Source organism: Aythya fuligula, chromosome Z (genome assembly GCF_009819795.1).
Source record: "Aythya fuligula isolate bAytFul2 chromosome Z, bAytFul2.pri, whole genome shotgun sequence".
In the NCBI taxonomy this organism is placed as follows: domain Eukaryota; kingdom Metazoa; phylum Chordata; class Aves; order Anseriformes; family Anatidae; genus Aythya; species Aythya fuligula.
In genome coordinates, this window is record NC_045593.1 from 11,502,266 (window position 1) to 11,520,727 (window position 18,462).

Consider the following 18,462-nt stretch of genomic DNA (forward strand, 5'->3'; position numbering starts at 1 on the left):
TTCCCAACAGTTTCTTGTAACTGTGTGCCTGAAGATAATTCATCATTGTTAGGCAAAGACTAAGAGGTAGCTCCTGGAATAAGTACTCAGAGCTTCCCAGGTTGTTACTAAGATTTCAAAGTATGGCCTGAACGCTGTTTAGCTGAACAGATTTAGGAGTTCTGTATCCAGAAGCATCTCTATTATAGCCAACTAACTGGTGGAAGAATAATACATGCAGTAGCAAAGAGACACCACGCAAACATATACCTGAAAAAAACAAATCCCAGTAAATATAGTTAATATAGTCAATGAATAATTTGAAAACTGTTCCAGTTTTCCACACTGCTAAACTCTTAACAATACTAAAACATCAAGTTCATCACAGTTAGTTTTTTGTAGCTTTGACTGGAGATGTTGCTGATTTTATAGGCCCAAGCACTATCTTAAGGTTCTCAAACAAATTTATATAAATAATGGTCAATGAAATTTTACTATTCAAATTAGCAGGAACTGATCTTCAAGTTTAAAATAAAGACAGGTTTTAATAGGTGAACAGTCAGACTAGTCGTTACTACAAAGTACAAAAATCTGACAGAACAACACATTTGAGTTTTTAGTTGTATATTATGTTAGCAATGTCATCTTTCCTGACCTTGAAAAACACTAAGAATTTTTAAAAAAAGAACTGCAAATTTAACAATAAAATCTTAACAGTGAATGAAGCATTGAAAGGCCTGAACAGCTCAAACTAGAAGCAAAGCAACTAGAAGTTATGTCTCTACTAGTTCTTGGTCTTTGGTCCCAGGACAAAAGGCAAAGCCACCTTTAAGAAGCAGGACAAACTGAAGTATAGACAATTTGCCACATGCAGCTTTACCTGAAGATACTGTTCTCTATATAAAAAAATCCAGTTTTTATATTTTTTCAGTAATCCATGCAAATACAGATACTTAAAATATTCAACCGGTTTGAGTGGTTACTCCCAAACCTCTATTTTACTACTATGGACACAGATGTCATTTGGGTGTTTGCTGAACAGTTAGAATCTTTGTAAGTAACAAAATACTGTAAATTATATAATTCTAAACATACAAGTTACCTGGTAATAAACGAGGATTTACTTCCTTTTCTATGGGTTCCTTTATCTGTATCTCCTAGAAAGAGAAGAGTAATTACTTCTTTGCAAGATCATATCTGTAATATATGCTGTGACTGCACCTTCTCTTAAATTCCTTACATTCTAGCTAATATGAAAATTATGGAGAATACTTACAAACTAGGGACAAAAAGACTGCAGTACGCTCTTCCATTTAAGGTCAGTGGTCTACTGGCTAGATAAGTTTTAAGTTGACACCCACAGTGTCAGTTAGAAAAACAAAAAAGGAAATGTATTACTTGCATAAGGAACAGACAAAAACAAAGCATTACTAACACTGTTCACAATTTTTCAGTACAGGGTATGCGTAGAGCTGATGCATTACATCATCTCCCAGAGTTCATTCAAAAGCTTTTCCACATGACTAAATATTTGTTTCTAATGTACCCTTTGTAATTTTGCCATGCTTCATCCTTCATTACCCATTTCTACTTCTCTTATATGCATTACTGCAAACAAAGTTAAGTCACTTGAACAGTACTACTAAAATTGCAGAGAAAGGGATTTCAGAATCCCAGAGCAAAGAGGTAAAACAAGTCACAGGATATCCTTTAGTGCGGACTCAAACTGCACAGAACAGATCTATTCAACTCTCAGTATCACTTACTCTATCCTTGAGGTGCTGACAGTTGGTCTAAAAATCTCCAGCTGAGAGACTATGAAGCCAGAGGACATACTACACCCTTCCTGCTCAGCCCATCAGAACTTCCTCCTGCAGCCAGAGTCACTTCACACGCACTGGAGTCTTCATGGAAGGCTATTAGTTAATGGGAACCCCCCAGGGAGCCACAGCAAACTAATTTTAGTTTGTGACCAGCATCCAGAACCAGATCTTGCAAATCATGGCAAGCAATCAGAAGGAGACATAAGCAATAGCAGTTTTGCTGGATTAAACACAGAAAAAAAGCCCCTGAGAGCATAAAAATAGCCTCCCTTTGCCATTCACATAAACACTTGCTCTCAAAGCTCAGAAGACCTAAAACAAAGCTTTAAGGAGACATAGCAAAATTAGAAACACCAGGAAACTGTCATGAGAGCAGCAGAGGCTTTCAAGGTAGGCTGACAGTGGTAAAGGTTCACAAAAAACAGAAGTGGTGGTGTCATGAAGAGTAGCTAACTGTAGCTGGCAGCTAACACAAGAAAACAAAACATTTCATGGCCTTTGACTCCCAAGTCTGAATCTTGTACAAGTCATTTTTAATCAAAGTTCATGTTTTCAAGCTAAAAAATTATTATACAAATGTGGCTCAGGCAGAGCACTGCTGCATTCAGATAAATATGAGTTTTCCCTGTGTTGTGTCTTCACCACCAGCAGCTCTAAGCTAAATGTTGGGTTGCCTAGTGTCTGTATAGCCGTGCCTTCTGTCATCACTGTTTATGCACCACTAAATGCAGCACTGTTCCCTCACAAACTATATGCCAACCATTACTGCTATAGAACAATAAAGTAATATACTAACTAGGTGTTTTCCTCATTAGCCTTTGCTCTGCAAGATCTCATAAGACATGTGAGAACTTCTGGGTATACAGGAATAGCTTAAATTTCACTCTTACAGATATGAGCATCACTATGTTAATGCTGTGAGAAAAGTAGACCAAAAACATAACTGACCCCAAAAAAGTCCTTTGAGCTCACATCCATCTTTTTTAAAGTGCAATGAAGCTTTTATTACAGGTTCAAAATAACTTGCCTGTATGATAGAAGTGGTTAGAGGGTAAATTGGCTGTCTTCTGAAAGCAGCGAGAATTTTAATTAAATGCATCACAGCAAGAAACTTCAGTCAAACAAGAACCAGAGCTAAGATTTAAAAATCCAGTTTCACTATTTGCTGACCAAAAAAAAAAAAAAAAACACAAACTGAAGTGCTTACTGCAGGTAGAATTCCTATACAACAGCTTCCAACCTCTGAGCCTCTAGAAGCAAGCTCTATTTCAGAGTCAACACATGCATTCCCATAATAAAAGCATAGATATTTTAAAGACAGTTTTCATACATATGCACTAGGGACGGCTAGAATGCAAGTAGGGAACAGATGAATATTGCTAATGAATACATTCTGCCTCGCTCATTTTCCAAGGATGGATATTAAAATGTTAAGTTCTACTGACATAACATTTCATATTTGTTCTTTTTAAGAGAGAAAGCAAAGATCTCCATGAGGAAAAGCTGTTAGCTTGCACTGATTCCTGGTGAGTTATGTAGGAACCCAGAAATTCAGCTAGTCTTTCTTCTCAGTTTGAACTTCATTTTTCTAATGGTTACCACTTTGGGATAATACAAATCTTAGACAGTCACTTTAGTCTGTCCTTTTTCCTCAACATCGGTTTAATCAGAGGCATGAAGTTTATGCCCCTCTGCCTCCCCTTACACCCAGGTTTGTGCACCTACATGGTGAGGTAATTCACAGTTCATAACATCAGCTGGGAAGTCTGTACTTTTGCTACGCTTGGTTTTCTTGTTACTGCCTATTGTTAGCAGAACTGGCTCATGGACAGAAGATGAGTAGAGAAACAACAACAGGGGAGCATCAGAAGCAGGTCTATCCCCTTGAACAAGTTGCTAAGTCTGCTCAGGCCTTAGGAAAATTTTACCCTTTGACCATTTGCTGAAATTAAGGACACAAACCACTCAAAGTCAGACACCTCTACATAGATGTTTCTTCACCTGGAGTTCCTCATTCCAAGTGCCCCAAGCAGCATATTTGTAGTTCTTACTCAAGACACAACACAGAAACCCTATTATCAGGGCTATCTAAAAACAGATACCTAGAGGACACCATGCAAGAAGTATGGATTTCCCCCCAAAAATTATAGAAACAAAGACCTCTGCCTCACTGGAGGCTTTATAGAAGCTTCTTACTTTGAGGTGCTTCCCACACTTACCATGGACTATGTTCCTCTTCCCAGGTTATCTGAGTAAATAGCAAGAGGCAACACATCAAAACCTTATAGTTATTAATTTTAACAGTACAGAGTACCTAGTCATACTGAAACTGCAGGCTGAAAGCATGTCACACCATACAGATTTGTTATTCACCATCCTTCTCATTAGCCCAAGCCAACCTCAGCTGAGCAGAGCACAGCACTACAACAACCCTGAAGTGCCCAGGACAGGGGCACCATGCTCTGTGCACATTCTCTGCTTCAAGAGCAGCAAATAATCAAGAAAACAGTTTTCTTAAAGGCTCACCTCTTCTATTATGAATATTTAGACAGCCTAGGGATTTACTCAAGTACAAGGAACAATCGCAGTTTGCAATACCCAGGGACTCCATTCAGCTCTCTCTGCAAAAGATACTGCAGAGGGTCTACAGGGTATTCCCCAGGTCTGTCTGGGGAGGTAACTTTTTACCAAGTGCTGAAGCATATGAAAGCCACAAACATCGAGCTCAAGGCAGTAAGGTCAAGCAGCTGTTATGCTGCATTAACAGGGTCCTAACAGTTCGGGCAGGAGAGGGATCCCACATCCTGTTCTGCATCCTGGAGACTCACCACAACTGACAGCAATTCCTCACCTCCCACTCCACAGGGAAATAAACTGTGGACAAAAAAAGGGGAAGAAGTGAGAAACATTCCCTGTATGTCTGCACCCAGATTACTCTGATTTTGTCATGAAATTAAGAATTTCTTTGAAAAACTTGCGAAATGCATATAGAGGCCTAATGATACAGGATATTGCTCATCTCTCATGCCAGAGAGAACCATATACGTGGTCTGTTACAGCAAATTACATGCTGTAAGCTCTGAACCTATCTTACCCCACAGTGAAGTTTCCACTTGCCCATAGCCTGATATCTTTGCCAGAGGTAATTCCAGCAGTGGAAGGCAAAATTTTAGTAAACATGCTGGGGAAAACAACATTTATTAGAGTCATGTCATGGAGGAACCAGTTATCACTTCCAAGGTTTCAAGAGCACTGGCTGAAACATCTGTTCTTTCAAGGCTGACAGCAGATACTGCTGTGAGAACGCAGAGTATTTTAGTATTATGTAGCTTTCACAAGTAATCACTCCACAGAACAGCTCTACATTATGCTCAGGCTTGCTGTGAACTTCATTTTGATTATGGTTTGCTATAAGGCTGAGAGGGCGGAGAAATGTATAGTTAAGAAAGCTATCTTTCAGTTGTAAAGTTAAACAGTATAATGAAATACTTGCAAGTTATTGTGCTAAACAAGTGAATGTGCTATTTCTGAGCAAAATAAATCAAATTAATGTCTAACAGCCCTACTGGAATTTCATAGAAAAACAGAATACTGCGAACACAGTTAGCATATACAGAGCATTCAGAAGCAAACCAGAATCCATGCTTGGTATTTTCTGAATGACTTCCTTGATCAAGCAAACCTAATCCCATGTTGTATTCTGTAAAATCCAGGGGAGACACTTAATATATTTCAATTAAAATAACACTGAAAATAATCTCTAAACGCCTGTTTTCCTTCCTTCCCTAGCTCCATTATCCAATAGCCCATTAGATCATAGCACATGTTTTCCATGGCTGTTTCATCTTTTATCCTTTCCTCTTTCCTTACATTGTTCTCTTCATCTCCTCTGACTTCAGTGCCTGGCTTCCCCCACGTCAATTCAGAGTCCAGCTGCCCACTTCAGCAAATTTTCCTCCTTACACCATGCTTCACCTCCACTACTAATTCAGACAGAGCATCGGAACACATAATACAGCACAAAGATTTACAGGGAACAAGTATTTGTGGGAGCCCATATTTTCAAGGGCTACTTAACTTCCACCTACATTCCACACAGGACACATTCTGCATTTAATAAATAAGCAGCAGCTGGCACCTCTTTCAAATCCTGCTTTGACTCTACACACATACCCATTCACAGAGCTCTGACTGGGCAAAGCAACCACTGGGCACCATTACAGCTGTTCTGAAATTATATGGAAGAGCATTACAGGATTTACAAGCAAGAAACAATTTGTTTGTTTTAAATTTAAGGGCAAATGTAAGAACTAAAATCTTTCACATTACTCCTTATAGTATATAACTTCTCAGAATGCACACAAAAATAAGCAGTAAGCTTCAAACCAAATTTGACACCACAAACTTTATTCAAATTGAGATTTTTATGGGAAGTATGATCCAGCTTGTTAACCTTGCAAGGCTTTTCCATTTTGAAGTTGGAAAACCTGAAATAATTCACTGGTCCCAGTTTCTGTGTCTCTATAGACAAACAGTCCTAGCCTGTGATCAGACATGTCAAAACATTGACTCTCATACCCTAGTGCTCACCCCATTTCCTGCAGGGTAGCCAAGTCTGTCCTGAGGGGAAGTGTGTCATTAATATCAACATCCTATGGGCTCACTCTCAACAGACCTATGATTGATCTGTGGTTCCATATAGCAGAGCATAACTAGGTTATATTTAGTCAGTTGTCAAAAACTCCACTTTTCCAGACATCCTGGGAAACACAGCGGAAGCCACCTCACTTCCTTAATAAATAGGATTTTCTGCTCATACCTTACTTCCATCTTGCCATATGTTATTAACAGGAACTGAGTTCCTGTTTCTCTTCATATTCAAACAAAAACCTAATGCATTTTAAAGCTAACTCGATTTTATTGAACATTACCTCATGTGTCCCTCACATGTGAGGAATGGTGGCTAAACAAACTGGGACTAGAAAAAAAATTCAGCTCTACCTGCCACACGTTCTTATTGCGCAGCTCCCCTAACCTAGAGCAAGGTTTCAAACAACTTTCCAGGCAAAGGAGGACAAGCCCAACAAATCTAAAAGTTGCAGCATGAAGGACTACACTATAACACTACTATATTGCTCTGTATTGCATCGGGGGTGACAGAAAGTCCTATTACAAGTCAGAAGCATAAAGAGAGACAAAGCAAAGCCCCATACACTCACAGGCAATCCCACCACAAAGTCAGGTTCTAACTCAATATACCCTCAAGCTCACAAAGCCCCTGCACTGCACTTTCCCACCTTCTGACAGGGTCTACCAGAGGAAACACCACACTAAACATATCCATCATGCATGCACTTCCCCAAGCATCTACTACTGAGAGAAGCAGGCTATCTAATATCTGCCCTAGCATGGCAATTACATTACCTCGATGACAGTTTCCACTCGACCAAACTAGGAGGGACTGAAGTATTTCCACTGTTTTACCTGTCTGGTCCCAGTTTTAAAACTCAAGATGGCAGTTAAAACATACATAAAGTTTGTGTTCAGGAGGTGGTTATTCTCATATTCACACAGAATACAGTTCCTTGACAGATAATCACTTCTGCTTATTTGAGGATAGCTACCATGCTCTTCCAGATCCCCAAACAACCTCAACAAGTTTCACCATATCTCTAAAGTTGTATTTCTAATCCGTGTAAGAACCACTCAAGTCTTCAGCTTCCTGTGTAACCATCCCATAAGGCAATTACAGGTTGTCAGAAAGGCAGCAGTGCCTGACAGGGCAATGAGTTAAACTTGCTTTACTTGCTACCAATGCCTGACCTCAGTTTCAAGGAGCTTTTAGGCACTGCAAAAAGATGGTAGTTCTGTGGCAGAAGTCACGGTTGTATTTCAAAGTTTCCACTGCAATAGCCCACAAAGTCCTTAAATGTAAGTGCATCAGGGAGATGGTTAAAAGCAACAGGAACAAATAAAAAACAAGTGAGGGCAAGCTCTGATACATCAGGATATTTCATTAAGAACCTCATCTTCCAGTTTAAGTACCTTCGTTATTGTTCCTGCAGCCATTGAGACCTGAGGAGTTACACTACAGTAGTTACCATCACGTTAAAGCACTCTTTATTCATTGATGCCTTACCATACCACATATGACTTGCAGCTTTTACCATTGGTCATTTTTTTTCATGAAGTTTAATCGTCCAGCATGCTTGTTTTAATGGTGAAATATCTTCCAGTAAGTCCAACAAGTGAAGCTCCTACTTTCACAAAAAATTCAGCTTCTTGAGTGTAAACGTTTTTGTTTATTTGTACTACGTAAACACCTTGCTAAAATGAAAGACTGACTTCACATGGATTTATTGGCAGACTCACGAAATCTTTGTACCTATTGTTTATATCCTTTTTCACCAGGGAGTATACAGAGAAGACAGAAAGCTTTTGAAGTAAAATTACAAGACTACAGATCATAAAAATGAGGGGAAAAAAAAAAAAAAAGAATAAAAACAAAATTGCTACCAGTAACAAGAAAATAAGCTTTAAACAGCACAGTTGCCTTGAACAGGCTGCAATAATCGCACGGGTGCTTTAGAGGCACTGAAAAATAAAACAACATTCTTCAAGGTTCTGTCAGTGATAAACCCAGTACTAATTAACAAGACAAGGAAAAACATTTTCCTTTAGTTATCAAGAGGACAAAAATCGAGAATAATCAGTTTCCCACAGCTCACAAAGAATTCTGAAGGGAAAACAAGGGCAAACAGCTAGTTTCCACGAAAATTAACCTTCCCGGACAACTGTTACTCGCCGGCTACCAGAACGAGCAGAGCCCAACCACAGCGCTAACAGCACCAACAATACACCCTCAGTGAGCAGACCTCGAGCCGAAGCACCAACAGAAGGCTCTGCAAGAGACGGGACTAAGGAAAGAAACCCCCACAGCCCCACGGAGACCCCACAGCCCCACGCAGGACCCCCCACAACCCCACGGAGCCCCTTCAGCCCCCGACCCGCTCTCCCCGCCGCTGCGAGGACCCGGCAGCCCCGCTCCGCCCCGCACCTCCGGGCTGACGTAGGACACGAAGGACGGCTTGGCCGCCTTGGCCCCGCTGCTCAACATGGCTCCGGCCGCCCCACCGCCCGTCTCTCCGTCCCCAGGAGCCGGCGGCGCCGCCACTCCCCAGGGCTTCTCCTTCAGCGGCTCCGCAGCAGGAGCTGCGGCATCCGGCGCACGTAACCGCCCCCGCCGGCCATTTTGTGAGGCGCCGCCTCCCCGCCTCGCCCGCCCTGACTGGGCAGCGCCGCCATCAGTCACAGGCGCGCCCTCCTCCCATTGCTGAAGCCCGGCGTCGGCGCCGCCTTTGCGCAGCAGCTAATTAGCGCTGCTAATTAACCCCCGGCTGCTCGGGTGCTGGTGGAGGCTGAGGTGCGGGGCGTGGGCGGGGCGGGCTGCCCCGCCGCTGAAACAACAGCTGCCCAGGCGGCGATTTGCATGCGGGGTAGACTTTATGGAAATATATATATATATTTTATATTATATATATATATATATATATATTTTTCCCCCCCCAAATAAAGCATGCTTTATTTTAGTGTCAGTAGGCTGTAGGACGTGGGCATTTTTTATTTGAAAAAAAAAAAAAACAACAAAACAAACAAACAACAATGTATGAAATATTAACGATAAGCATGTCTCATTTCCTCCTACTCCTTTTGCTGTAGTGTTCCGCTTTATTTACTCCAAGCCCAGGTGTACAAAAAGCAAAGGCAAAAGAAGTGCACGCACTTTAGCTCTATAAACACTGTCAGGACTCTGTAAGGCAGCATTTATAGAGCTAAAAGGTAGTGACTGGCAGTTCAGAAGGAAATTAATTCCCCTTCCTTCAGCCCGAGCGCAAAGAACGAGCAGCCCTTCTGATTTAACCGCCTTCTGCCTAAAAATAAATAAATAAATGGATGAATAAAAAAAAAAAAAAAAAACACCGCAAACCCCAGAAAACTCGGAGGCTAGGTTTCATTAGCAGTTTCACAAGGGCTGCCCTGCTGCGTCATCCCACGCTCTTGTGTTTCTCCCCACAGCTGCTCCCACCCCATTCCTGTGCGCTGCCTCTGCTCTCGGCTGCGTGGCCCATGACATTACACTGGTTGGTGTAAGTCCAGGGGGAGGGAAAAACTGGGATATATGCAAAGAAACAGGATAATACATTTAAAAAAAAAAATAAATAAGGGTTGGGAGTTAGGGTGGCAATCGCAAGGTTACCTCAAAGCACTCCCTGACTTTACAGCAGCCTAAGGCAAAAAGCAGCTGTTCGATGGCATAGCACATATGGAAGGGATGTTTTGACACTGGGCCAGAGTCTTGACTCGGATGGAAAGTGCAAAAGGAGCTTTAATTCCCACAGAGCACATGGGAATTCTTTCTTCAACTTCTCATCAAAAAAGCCCAGCATCCAAAAAATCGGAATGTGGCCACTGCTTCACATTAGCCAAACAGCCCCACAGCCCCGTGTCCACCCCCCAGATAGAAAGTAGGAGCAGAGGATAGGGGCAAGCAGGAGTGCTCTGTCTGGGGGCTTGCTCCCCAGGACTCCTCTGTGCTGGGCAGAACCCACTGCAGAAGAGATTTGAAGCTCTTTTCCAGTAATTTGAGGGCCAGATTTAGATCTCTGGGTTTTCATGTTTTTAGAATGGAAGAAACAATGCTGCTAAGGCAGGCAAGGTAACTTCCCTCAGGAAAGTGCATATGTATCTAAAAAGGCCAGCTGCCACCCAAAGTCACTATGCTCCAACAAACTACAGGGCACCAGGGGCTCCATTCCCTTTCACCTCCTCCTGAGGACCTCTTTGCGCTGTCTTCTCCCTTTCTCAAAATCTGCAAGATACATGAGGAGTGTTCAGAAAAATCAAAGCTGGTTCCTGGGGTGGTGTATTCTTGCTGTCTGTCGTCTCATGTAACACCCAAATTCCAAGTCTAGTTCCGTGCTTCCACCAACTTTCAGTCCATTTCAAGATAAAAGTGAGCAGATCAAGTGCTGTCATTTAAATTAATTCAAATTTGGATGCATGTCAATGACAATCATGCAAATGTGAGAGTAAAACTTTGTAAAGAGTCAAATTCTAGCTTGTCCACGGGGGTTGAAGGACATCTGGTATTTCATTGCCCTCATTTTATCCTTTTTTTTTTTTTTTTTTTTTTTTTTTAAACCTGCTCCTGATATTTTGCATTCTTTCTAAAAATATAATTGCAGTATTTACCTCTACAAAGCCGTCCGCAGGAGGGAAACTCACAGAGCAGCTCCGCTCTTCCCATGAACAGGGATTACTTTGTTTAAAAAACTTACATGCCATGAATTTGAGTAATTCCTTGGGCCGAATTCCCAGCTGTGCCCAGGGATCGGTGGAGCAGCTGATGAAGGGGGCCCACAAAGGAGCTGTCTGCAGCTTTCCTATCAGCTCACTTTCAGAGATCTTCTGAGCTACAACAAATCGTATCTCCTGTTTTCTTTTTTCTCCCTCCTTGTCAGGGTTCTGTTGGCTCTGTGGGTCCCACACAGCCTGCATAAGGCATTATCCCAGGCACTGGCTGGAGTGCAGTTGGCGAAGATCACCGAATACGGCTTTATGCCACATTTCAGCCTCTCTGCTGATCTTCAAGCCAAGCCCACCCGCAACCTGAGTTAGTAGCCTCTGGGTGTTTAAAACTGGTGTTGTGGCAACACTTCTGCTGGGAGACATGTCCTCTCTTGGGAAGGATCTGAATGTTTGTCTCCTGCCAAATCAGATCTGGAGTCAAGTCAAAGATCTATTAATTGAATTGTTTGTGATGGCAGAAATGCCTTGCCGTCATTCTTCAGGACTCCAAGGAAGGAGATTCAGAGAGCAGCCCAGCTTGGCACCCACTCTTCATCTACATTCATGGAGATACAGTTCTCCTCCCTGTTACCCACAGACTTTCTAGGTTAGGCAGGTTTAACAAAGTGAGCAGTAAAATCCATTCCTGAGCACTGAGCACGCTTGAATGACTACATCTGACCCTCCCTACTTCCTTATTTTGAAGAAAACAGAGGGATGCTTTGCCCTACTGTAGACCTGCAAAGGCACAGAGGGATGCAGAGCTTCTGTTCCAGGATGGGAAATCACTGGCAGGACTCTGTGGCTGTGCTGCCCCTTGGAGCCCTCACCAGGGCTGGATCCAGAGGCTGCTTCCAGAAAATGCACTTCCAGTGGTGACACAGGTAAAGATTTTGAAGTCGCAGCTGGAAGGAGAGACTCACAATGAGAAAGCTCCTATTTATAAAAGTCTCCTGAACCTTTTTTTTTTTTTTTTTTTTTTTTTTTTTTTTTTTCTTCCAGAAAAGCTACCCAGATAGAATTGTAGGACTTTTCTTGTTTTACTCCTGTCTGAGCATTACAAGAAAAGTTGTCCTTAGGTGTGAAATCTGGATATTTCTAGAGTATAATTGGGCTGATACTCCCCAGAGCATTGCAGATGGCCATGCATGCTTAGGAGGCAGGAGGTATCCCAAAAGTGTTGGATTTACCCTGAGTATCCAGAGATCAGCCACAGTGAGTCTGATACTCCCTATTTGCATTGCTCAATTAAGTAACTCATAGTTTATTATATTAAAAGGTACGAGACCACATTAAAGTAGCTGAAAACAGTGTGCAAGAAATGTGGAAGACTTAATCCTAACCTGGATATCAGATTACTGGAAATTACCAGAAGAAAAAAAAAATGGAAATGAGAAATGTACTGCCATGTCCTTTGGGTAAAGGTCAGCGAATCTGTCTGCCCATAAACAACCAGCAGCTGTCTCTGCTCTACACAGGTTAAGACAATTTCATATTAAAAGTCTTAGCTTTATATAAATTGAGAGAGTTCTATCAAAGTAAGAAGCAGATGAAAGAAGATTATAAAGCAATGTCTTTAGTGCTGGATTGACACTTTCATCTGCAGGTGCTTTCAGATGTCCTCTGGGACCTGGTTCCCAAACTCAGTTCAGATTTCTTCCTTCACAGTCTGGCACCTTCATAGTGAACTTCAAGGTAGCATTTGGAGCTTGGAGCTCTTGTTTTTACTCTCAGGTACTGAGTATATGGTCAGAGATTGTGTAATGCTGTCCTCCTATATTAATCTTTTGTGTTTTCCTTCTGTTGCACTGGCTGCATAGTGTACTTACATTTTTCAGTAACGTTTTCTATTCATTGTTGGGAATTTCTCTAGGGAGGGTTGTGTGTGCATGTCTGAGAGGTGACACTGTTGCAGACCATGAAAAAAAAATCCTCCAGTAAAGGCAAAGCAGCACTGTAGCAGCTTTCCTCGGCAGAGCCCTCTTGCTACAACTCCTGCACCATCCTCTGACTCAGCTCTGGGGCAGGATATGCCTGGTTCCTCTCTGAAGGTCGCTGAAGAGATCCATTTTAACTTCTGAAGTGAAACTGTCTGGGAGGTCCCATGTGGCCATTTGTCATTACTCAGATGGCAAACAGCAGTTCCTTCAGCCCTAGTGATGCAGGCCATTACAATTTTGCATCCATCCCCTAAATACTAAATGTTCCATCCCCTAATTACTAAATATTTTTGCTTTACAAGGGCCTTCCAGAGCCCATTGAAGAAACTGAGATTTTTTAAGCCCTGGTCAAGTATCAAGCCAGGTATTAAAAGGCAGTAGAGAGATGCCATGAGAGCATCCCACCAATTACCAGGAGGGTTCACGTGCCATTTGGGGTTCATCTGCCAAAACATGAATGCAAGACTTTATTAACAACAACATAATGAAGATTAGGACGGAGGTGTTCACTGCTGAGAACACACCCTGAAGCAGAGTGTTTACTGGAGTCATACAGACGTACTTGGGAATTTCATGTTTTAAACTTGAGAATAAAAAGCAAAATATTGCTATGAGAGCTGTGAAAATTGAGGGAACAAAGTACTTCACTTCTATTAGCAGAACCACCTCCTTTTCTTAGCTTTAAGTGGGAGAAGAGGAAGTAACTAATATCTCTAATCACCCAAGGAAGCACATGCATCAGAAACAAAAACCACAGGAGCTAGGGAAGTTCTCCACCTTTTTTTAGCTCTCCTGAAAGCAAACGCAATTACTTGGGCATGCTGAGTCATCTTTGTTGTGTGGTATACCTTTGTTTTATTCTCCAAAGGCTCTGAATCCAAATTACATCAAGCTGTACACTTATTCTCTCTAGCCATGCCTCAGGAGCAAGCCTATGCCAGGACTGGATATGAGGCAGTTACGTCAGGGCTTGCCTCCCAACGTCATTTTTTCTCAACCTGCAGGCAAAGGGACCTGCTAAGGATTGTTATAAAACAAGAAAATAAGTGTAGACACAGATCTACTGGCATCAAAGAGCCTGAGTCTGTTCTTCTGCCTTGGAATGAACCCCAGGTAAGGAAAGAGAAACATTCAGCTCCCAGTCTGGATGTCAGTCCCTGAGAAGGGTGATGGAAAAAGCTGCCAAGGAATTCTTTCTAGAGTTACCAGGCAGCCCAGGTTCTTTCTGCCCAAGTAACTTCTCCAAATACAATGTGGACAGAAATTTCCTGGGGAAGATTTCTAGCTATCCATCACCAGGTGAGAATGTGGTCCATCTAGCTCAATAGCTGTTCCTTGCAGGACTCTTCCTGATGGCTGAGTGGTCTCGCTCTGGGAGAAGTCAGAGAGAACCGTCCGGCATCTGAGTCAGACAGGACAGGACAGGCAGGTTCCAGCACACCAGTAGGGAGAAATATTCAGTGTTTGCTCGAGACAGGAGCCTCTTCTCTTTGTAAAGCAGACACAGAGTTGAAGCTTGTGCTAACAATGTCCTGTCTCTTCGGTTTTCTACTTTATCAGTAAAAATTGTATGTAATGCATGACTGAAGCAAAACATGTGTTTGTTTTAATTTGCCTGCTAAGCCCTTGACATACTCTTGGATTTGATTTCCCAATGAAAAATGCATGTGTGACTCACAGTAATCGCGTATCTTGGGTATTGACAGAAGCCATCCAGCCCAGCACTCCTGTTGTCATCCCCAGTTCCCATACAGTTGCTGTAACTAAAAATTCCAACATGGATAATTTAAGAAACAGGCATAAACTCACCCATTAAGGAAAGCTATGTGTCTTTTAGCAGAAACTGATGGTAATACACAAATGTGAGTCTAGGGACTGGATCTAGCTTCCCATTTTTGTCCTTGTCTCCAAAATGACCTTCATCTAAGTAAGGTATACTGCTAGGAAAATGAGTTGTTGAAGGAGCAAACCATTGCAACAGAAGCAGATCTTGTAAAAGAAATCTGCTAATACCATATATTCTTCCATGTTAGCAACTGTCTTCCATTTGCTAGAACATTTTTCTCTGGAATTACTGTGGTTTTTCAGTTCTACTTTTCATGTGGAAAGTTTCTTGACCAAATTTTCTAGACTTAAACCATGGCAGTGGTGATGCCTGCACTGGGTTTGGCACACTTGGATGTCAGATGGGTATTTGGAAATCTGGCTGTTTGTCTTGGGGAACCCAGCATTTGCCTGCGCTTCCAGAATGTTTTGCCAGGGAAGTTAGTTACTTTATTTAATTTTTTTTTTTTTTTTTTTTTTTTTTTTTCCCTAATGCATGGGTGACATTTGTAGAGGGGCTATTCCTCGGGGAAAACACATAAAAGAGCAGAGAGGGTGTATGGAAGTTTCTTGTGAGGGCTTTGTTCCAAGCCCATGGCATTCAGGTTTGCTTTCTCTGATTTTGCTTTGCTGCTCTTTAGGAAACACTTCTGCTCTGGCTGCTCTTGTTATATGAGTTCTGAATTGGTTGTGCAGCTTGTAAACTGGCACATCTTATGCTTTTGGATATACTGGACAGCATGCCGGGAACATTAGTTGAGGCATCCAGAATGCTGGTTTATGATTTACCACTGCCACATGAGGAATGCTTATCCTGAATCCATTATCCTGAATTCACCCCTGACAGCACAAGAGGCAGACAACAAACACAGCTGCAAGACATTTCTTGAGAAATGGCTGCAAGAATGCAGAAATACGCTGTCTCTTCGTACAGGAATTACATCTAAAATGCCTCTCTTCCTGTTCCCAGTGACTTGCAAGACAGATTCTTCTGAAGCACATTTTCTCAAGTCTTCATCTGTAGCCTCTTTCTCAATGTGAATCTCTATTTACCTGGGAAAACTTCTAGAGCTCATTTCTTCTTTGCAGCTCCAAAGTGACTCTGGACAAATTGAATCGCTCTTCTCCCAAACCTACTTGCTGAAATGCTTCATTTCCTTACCCCAGAAAGTATTTGCTTCTAATTTATTCATGAGGTAGTCCTGCCTGGGCTTCTAACCACTGATCTCCTCTTATGCACTAGCAGTGATTGGATTTTGCTGCCATGGCAACTTTGATGCATCGAGAGTGTATTTTGGCGTTTTTTTCTTTCCCTCTCTCTCCTTTTTTTTTTTTTTTTTTTTTTTTTTTTTTTTAAGTGCACCCTTCTCAATAGAGGAACACCGGAGTAGCTGAAAGATCACAGTTTTCGCCTCGTGCTCGTCGCAGCGATGTGAGAATTAACCGTCCCCTGCCAGAGGGCAGCTGCTGCTAATGACAAGAGCGCTCTCTGCTGTTCTGAGCACACGGACACGTTTCAAGCATCTGCCCAGCTGAGGCGGCTGATTTCCTCCTGCATAAAAATGCAATTTTTTTGGCTCTGCAGCATCTTGATTTCAGATTTTATTTTATTTTTTTTTAACCACTGCTCTCAGATTCTCCCTTCATTCAAACGTAGCAGAACAAGGCATGAATGCCAGACGTACAGCTTTGCCTGCTAAGTAAGATGGATGCATATGGAAGCTCAGCCCCCTCTCTTCGTCTTCCCTTTCATTTCCCCCCCCAAGCACATGAACGGTGACCAGCTTAAACCATTTCAGTCTCAACCTCCTCAATAACCTGGCACTTTTTGTCTTTGACGCTTTAGTAGAGCACTGCAGTAGTTGCCACAGGTGGCAAATTACATACTGCACTGGCCCTTCTCTCTGCATGAGACAGAGCCTTCATGTTGCTGCACTATTTATATTTATAGTGATCTGTTTTAGTACTTGACATCACTTTTCTTCAGTTTTGCATTTAGATTTCATTGGTAGTTCTCCAGCAAAAAGCCTTCCTCATTTAATTTATTCAACTGGAACCATTTAACAAGTTCTGTTGTGATACTGTTTTACTCAGTTTCTTTCCCCTTCTCATAATTCATTAAAATCCTACTTCTTTTTCCTGCTTAAATGTGTACATCCTTGTTTCTGCAAAAGGGCACCAAAATCATAATGAACTTGAAATAAGCCACATTATCAGAAACAATATGTTTGGGACTGGAAAAAGACTGTTGGGTGACATTCTCGAGATGTGGCCACAGAAAGCTGATTGCTCAATATAAGAAACAGGAAAATTCATGTGCACGTTTGTACAGGTTAAATATTTATATGGGTGATAAATGTTTTTTGTAAATGATTAGAAACAATTAGTCCCTCATGTGCTGGAAGAGCAACTTTCTTACTCCATTTAAGCAGTAAGAACACAATCCAACCAAGTTAGCCATTGTATGTTTAAAAAAGTTACTAAAATAGCTTGGAAGAGAAAAATGTCAAGTCAATGATTCGTAGAATCACAGAATATCCCAGTTTGGAAGGAACCCACAAGGATCACCAAGCCCAGCTCCTGGCTGCACACAGGACCACCCAAAAATCAGTCCATGCATCTGAGAGCCTTGTCCAAATGCTTCTTGAGCTCCAGCAGCTCAGTGCTGTGATCACTGCTGTGGGCAGCCCGTCCCAGTGCCCGACCACCCTCTGTGTGCAGACCCTTTCCCTAACCCCCAGCCTGACCCTCCCCTGTCCCAGCTCCATGCCGTTCCCTCGGGTCCTGTCGCTGTCCCCAGAGAGCAGAGCTCAACGCCTGCCCCTCCGCTCCCCTCGTGAGGGAGCTGTAGACCATGATTCCTATGTATTCTTAAAACCTTGGACAGAAGTAAATCACAGAACAGATGCTTAAAAAAACGACCATCATTACTGGGACAAATCGGCATGGTATTTAATTATCACAGGCATTTGAGCTTCCCCTCCTTCTGTGACAAGCACACAACATTGCTAATGCCAGTGCTTTCTCCATGATTATCCAGCCTCGCTGTAGCTGTTTCATGTGACTATACTGGCAATGCTCTGGACCACACTGGCACAAACTCTAAAAAGGTAAAAATACCAACACTTTTCTATCATGGAAATGAATACATGGTACAATACATAGCTAAACAATGCCATTTTATATGTCATGTACTGAAATATACATACAGGGCTGGCTGATACAGTCAGACTTCTGCAAAACCTGTCCCCTTTTGCAGCACCACATACCTTAGGAGCACATAAAATAGCACTTAACCCTTGTGTTGAGGCATCTTAACCTCTCTCATAATGTTCTGACTTGCATTGTCAGCAATACAGCTCAGCTTCCTGTCCTAATAGCAAACCGTTAACTTGCAGAACCAGCAGATTACTGATAAATCTAAACATATGCCTGCAGTTAAATCTGTGACGAAGGTATCTCATATTCTAGAGAGCTTCCTAATCATATGCATACAATTGACGTAAACATGACACAGTATGCAGAAGAGGAAAGAAAAAAGGCTTATG

General features: G+C 42.1%; 1 protein-coding gene across 2 annotated transcripts in view; it reads right to left on the minus strand.

Moving 5' to 3' along the window:
• Nucleotides 1–8,980, minus strand: part of MTMR12 (myotubularin related protein 12) — a 32,293-nt gene extending 23,313 nt beyond the window's left edge. The window contains exons 1-3 of one of the 2 annotated variants that reach the window (XM_032206295.1): nucleotides 4,631–4,649; nucleotides 4,022–4,050; nucleotides 1,082–1,136 (exon numbers count right to left, since the gene is read on the minus strand). In XM_032206295.1, coding sequence (XP_032062186.1) covers nucleotides 1,082–1,136; nucleotides 4,022–4,024 — 58 coding nt within the window. In that variant the 5' untranslated portion in view covers nucleotides 4,025–4,050; nucleotides 4,631–4,649. Of the gene's footprint in view, nucleotides 1–1,081; nucleotides 1,137–4,021; nucleotides 4,051–4,630; nucleotides 4,650–8,859 lie in introns of those variants that run through there. The other variant, XM_032206294.1, reaches the window with a different exon arrangement.
• Nucleotides 8,981–18,462: the final 9,482 nt, after the last annotated feature.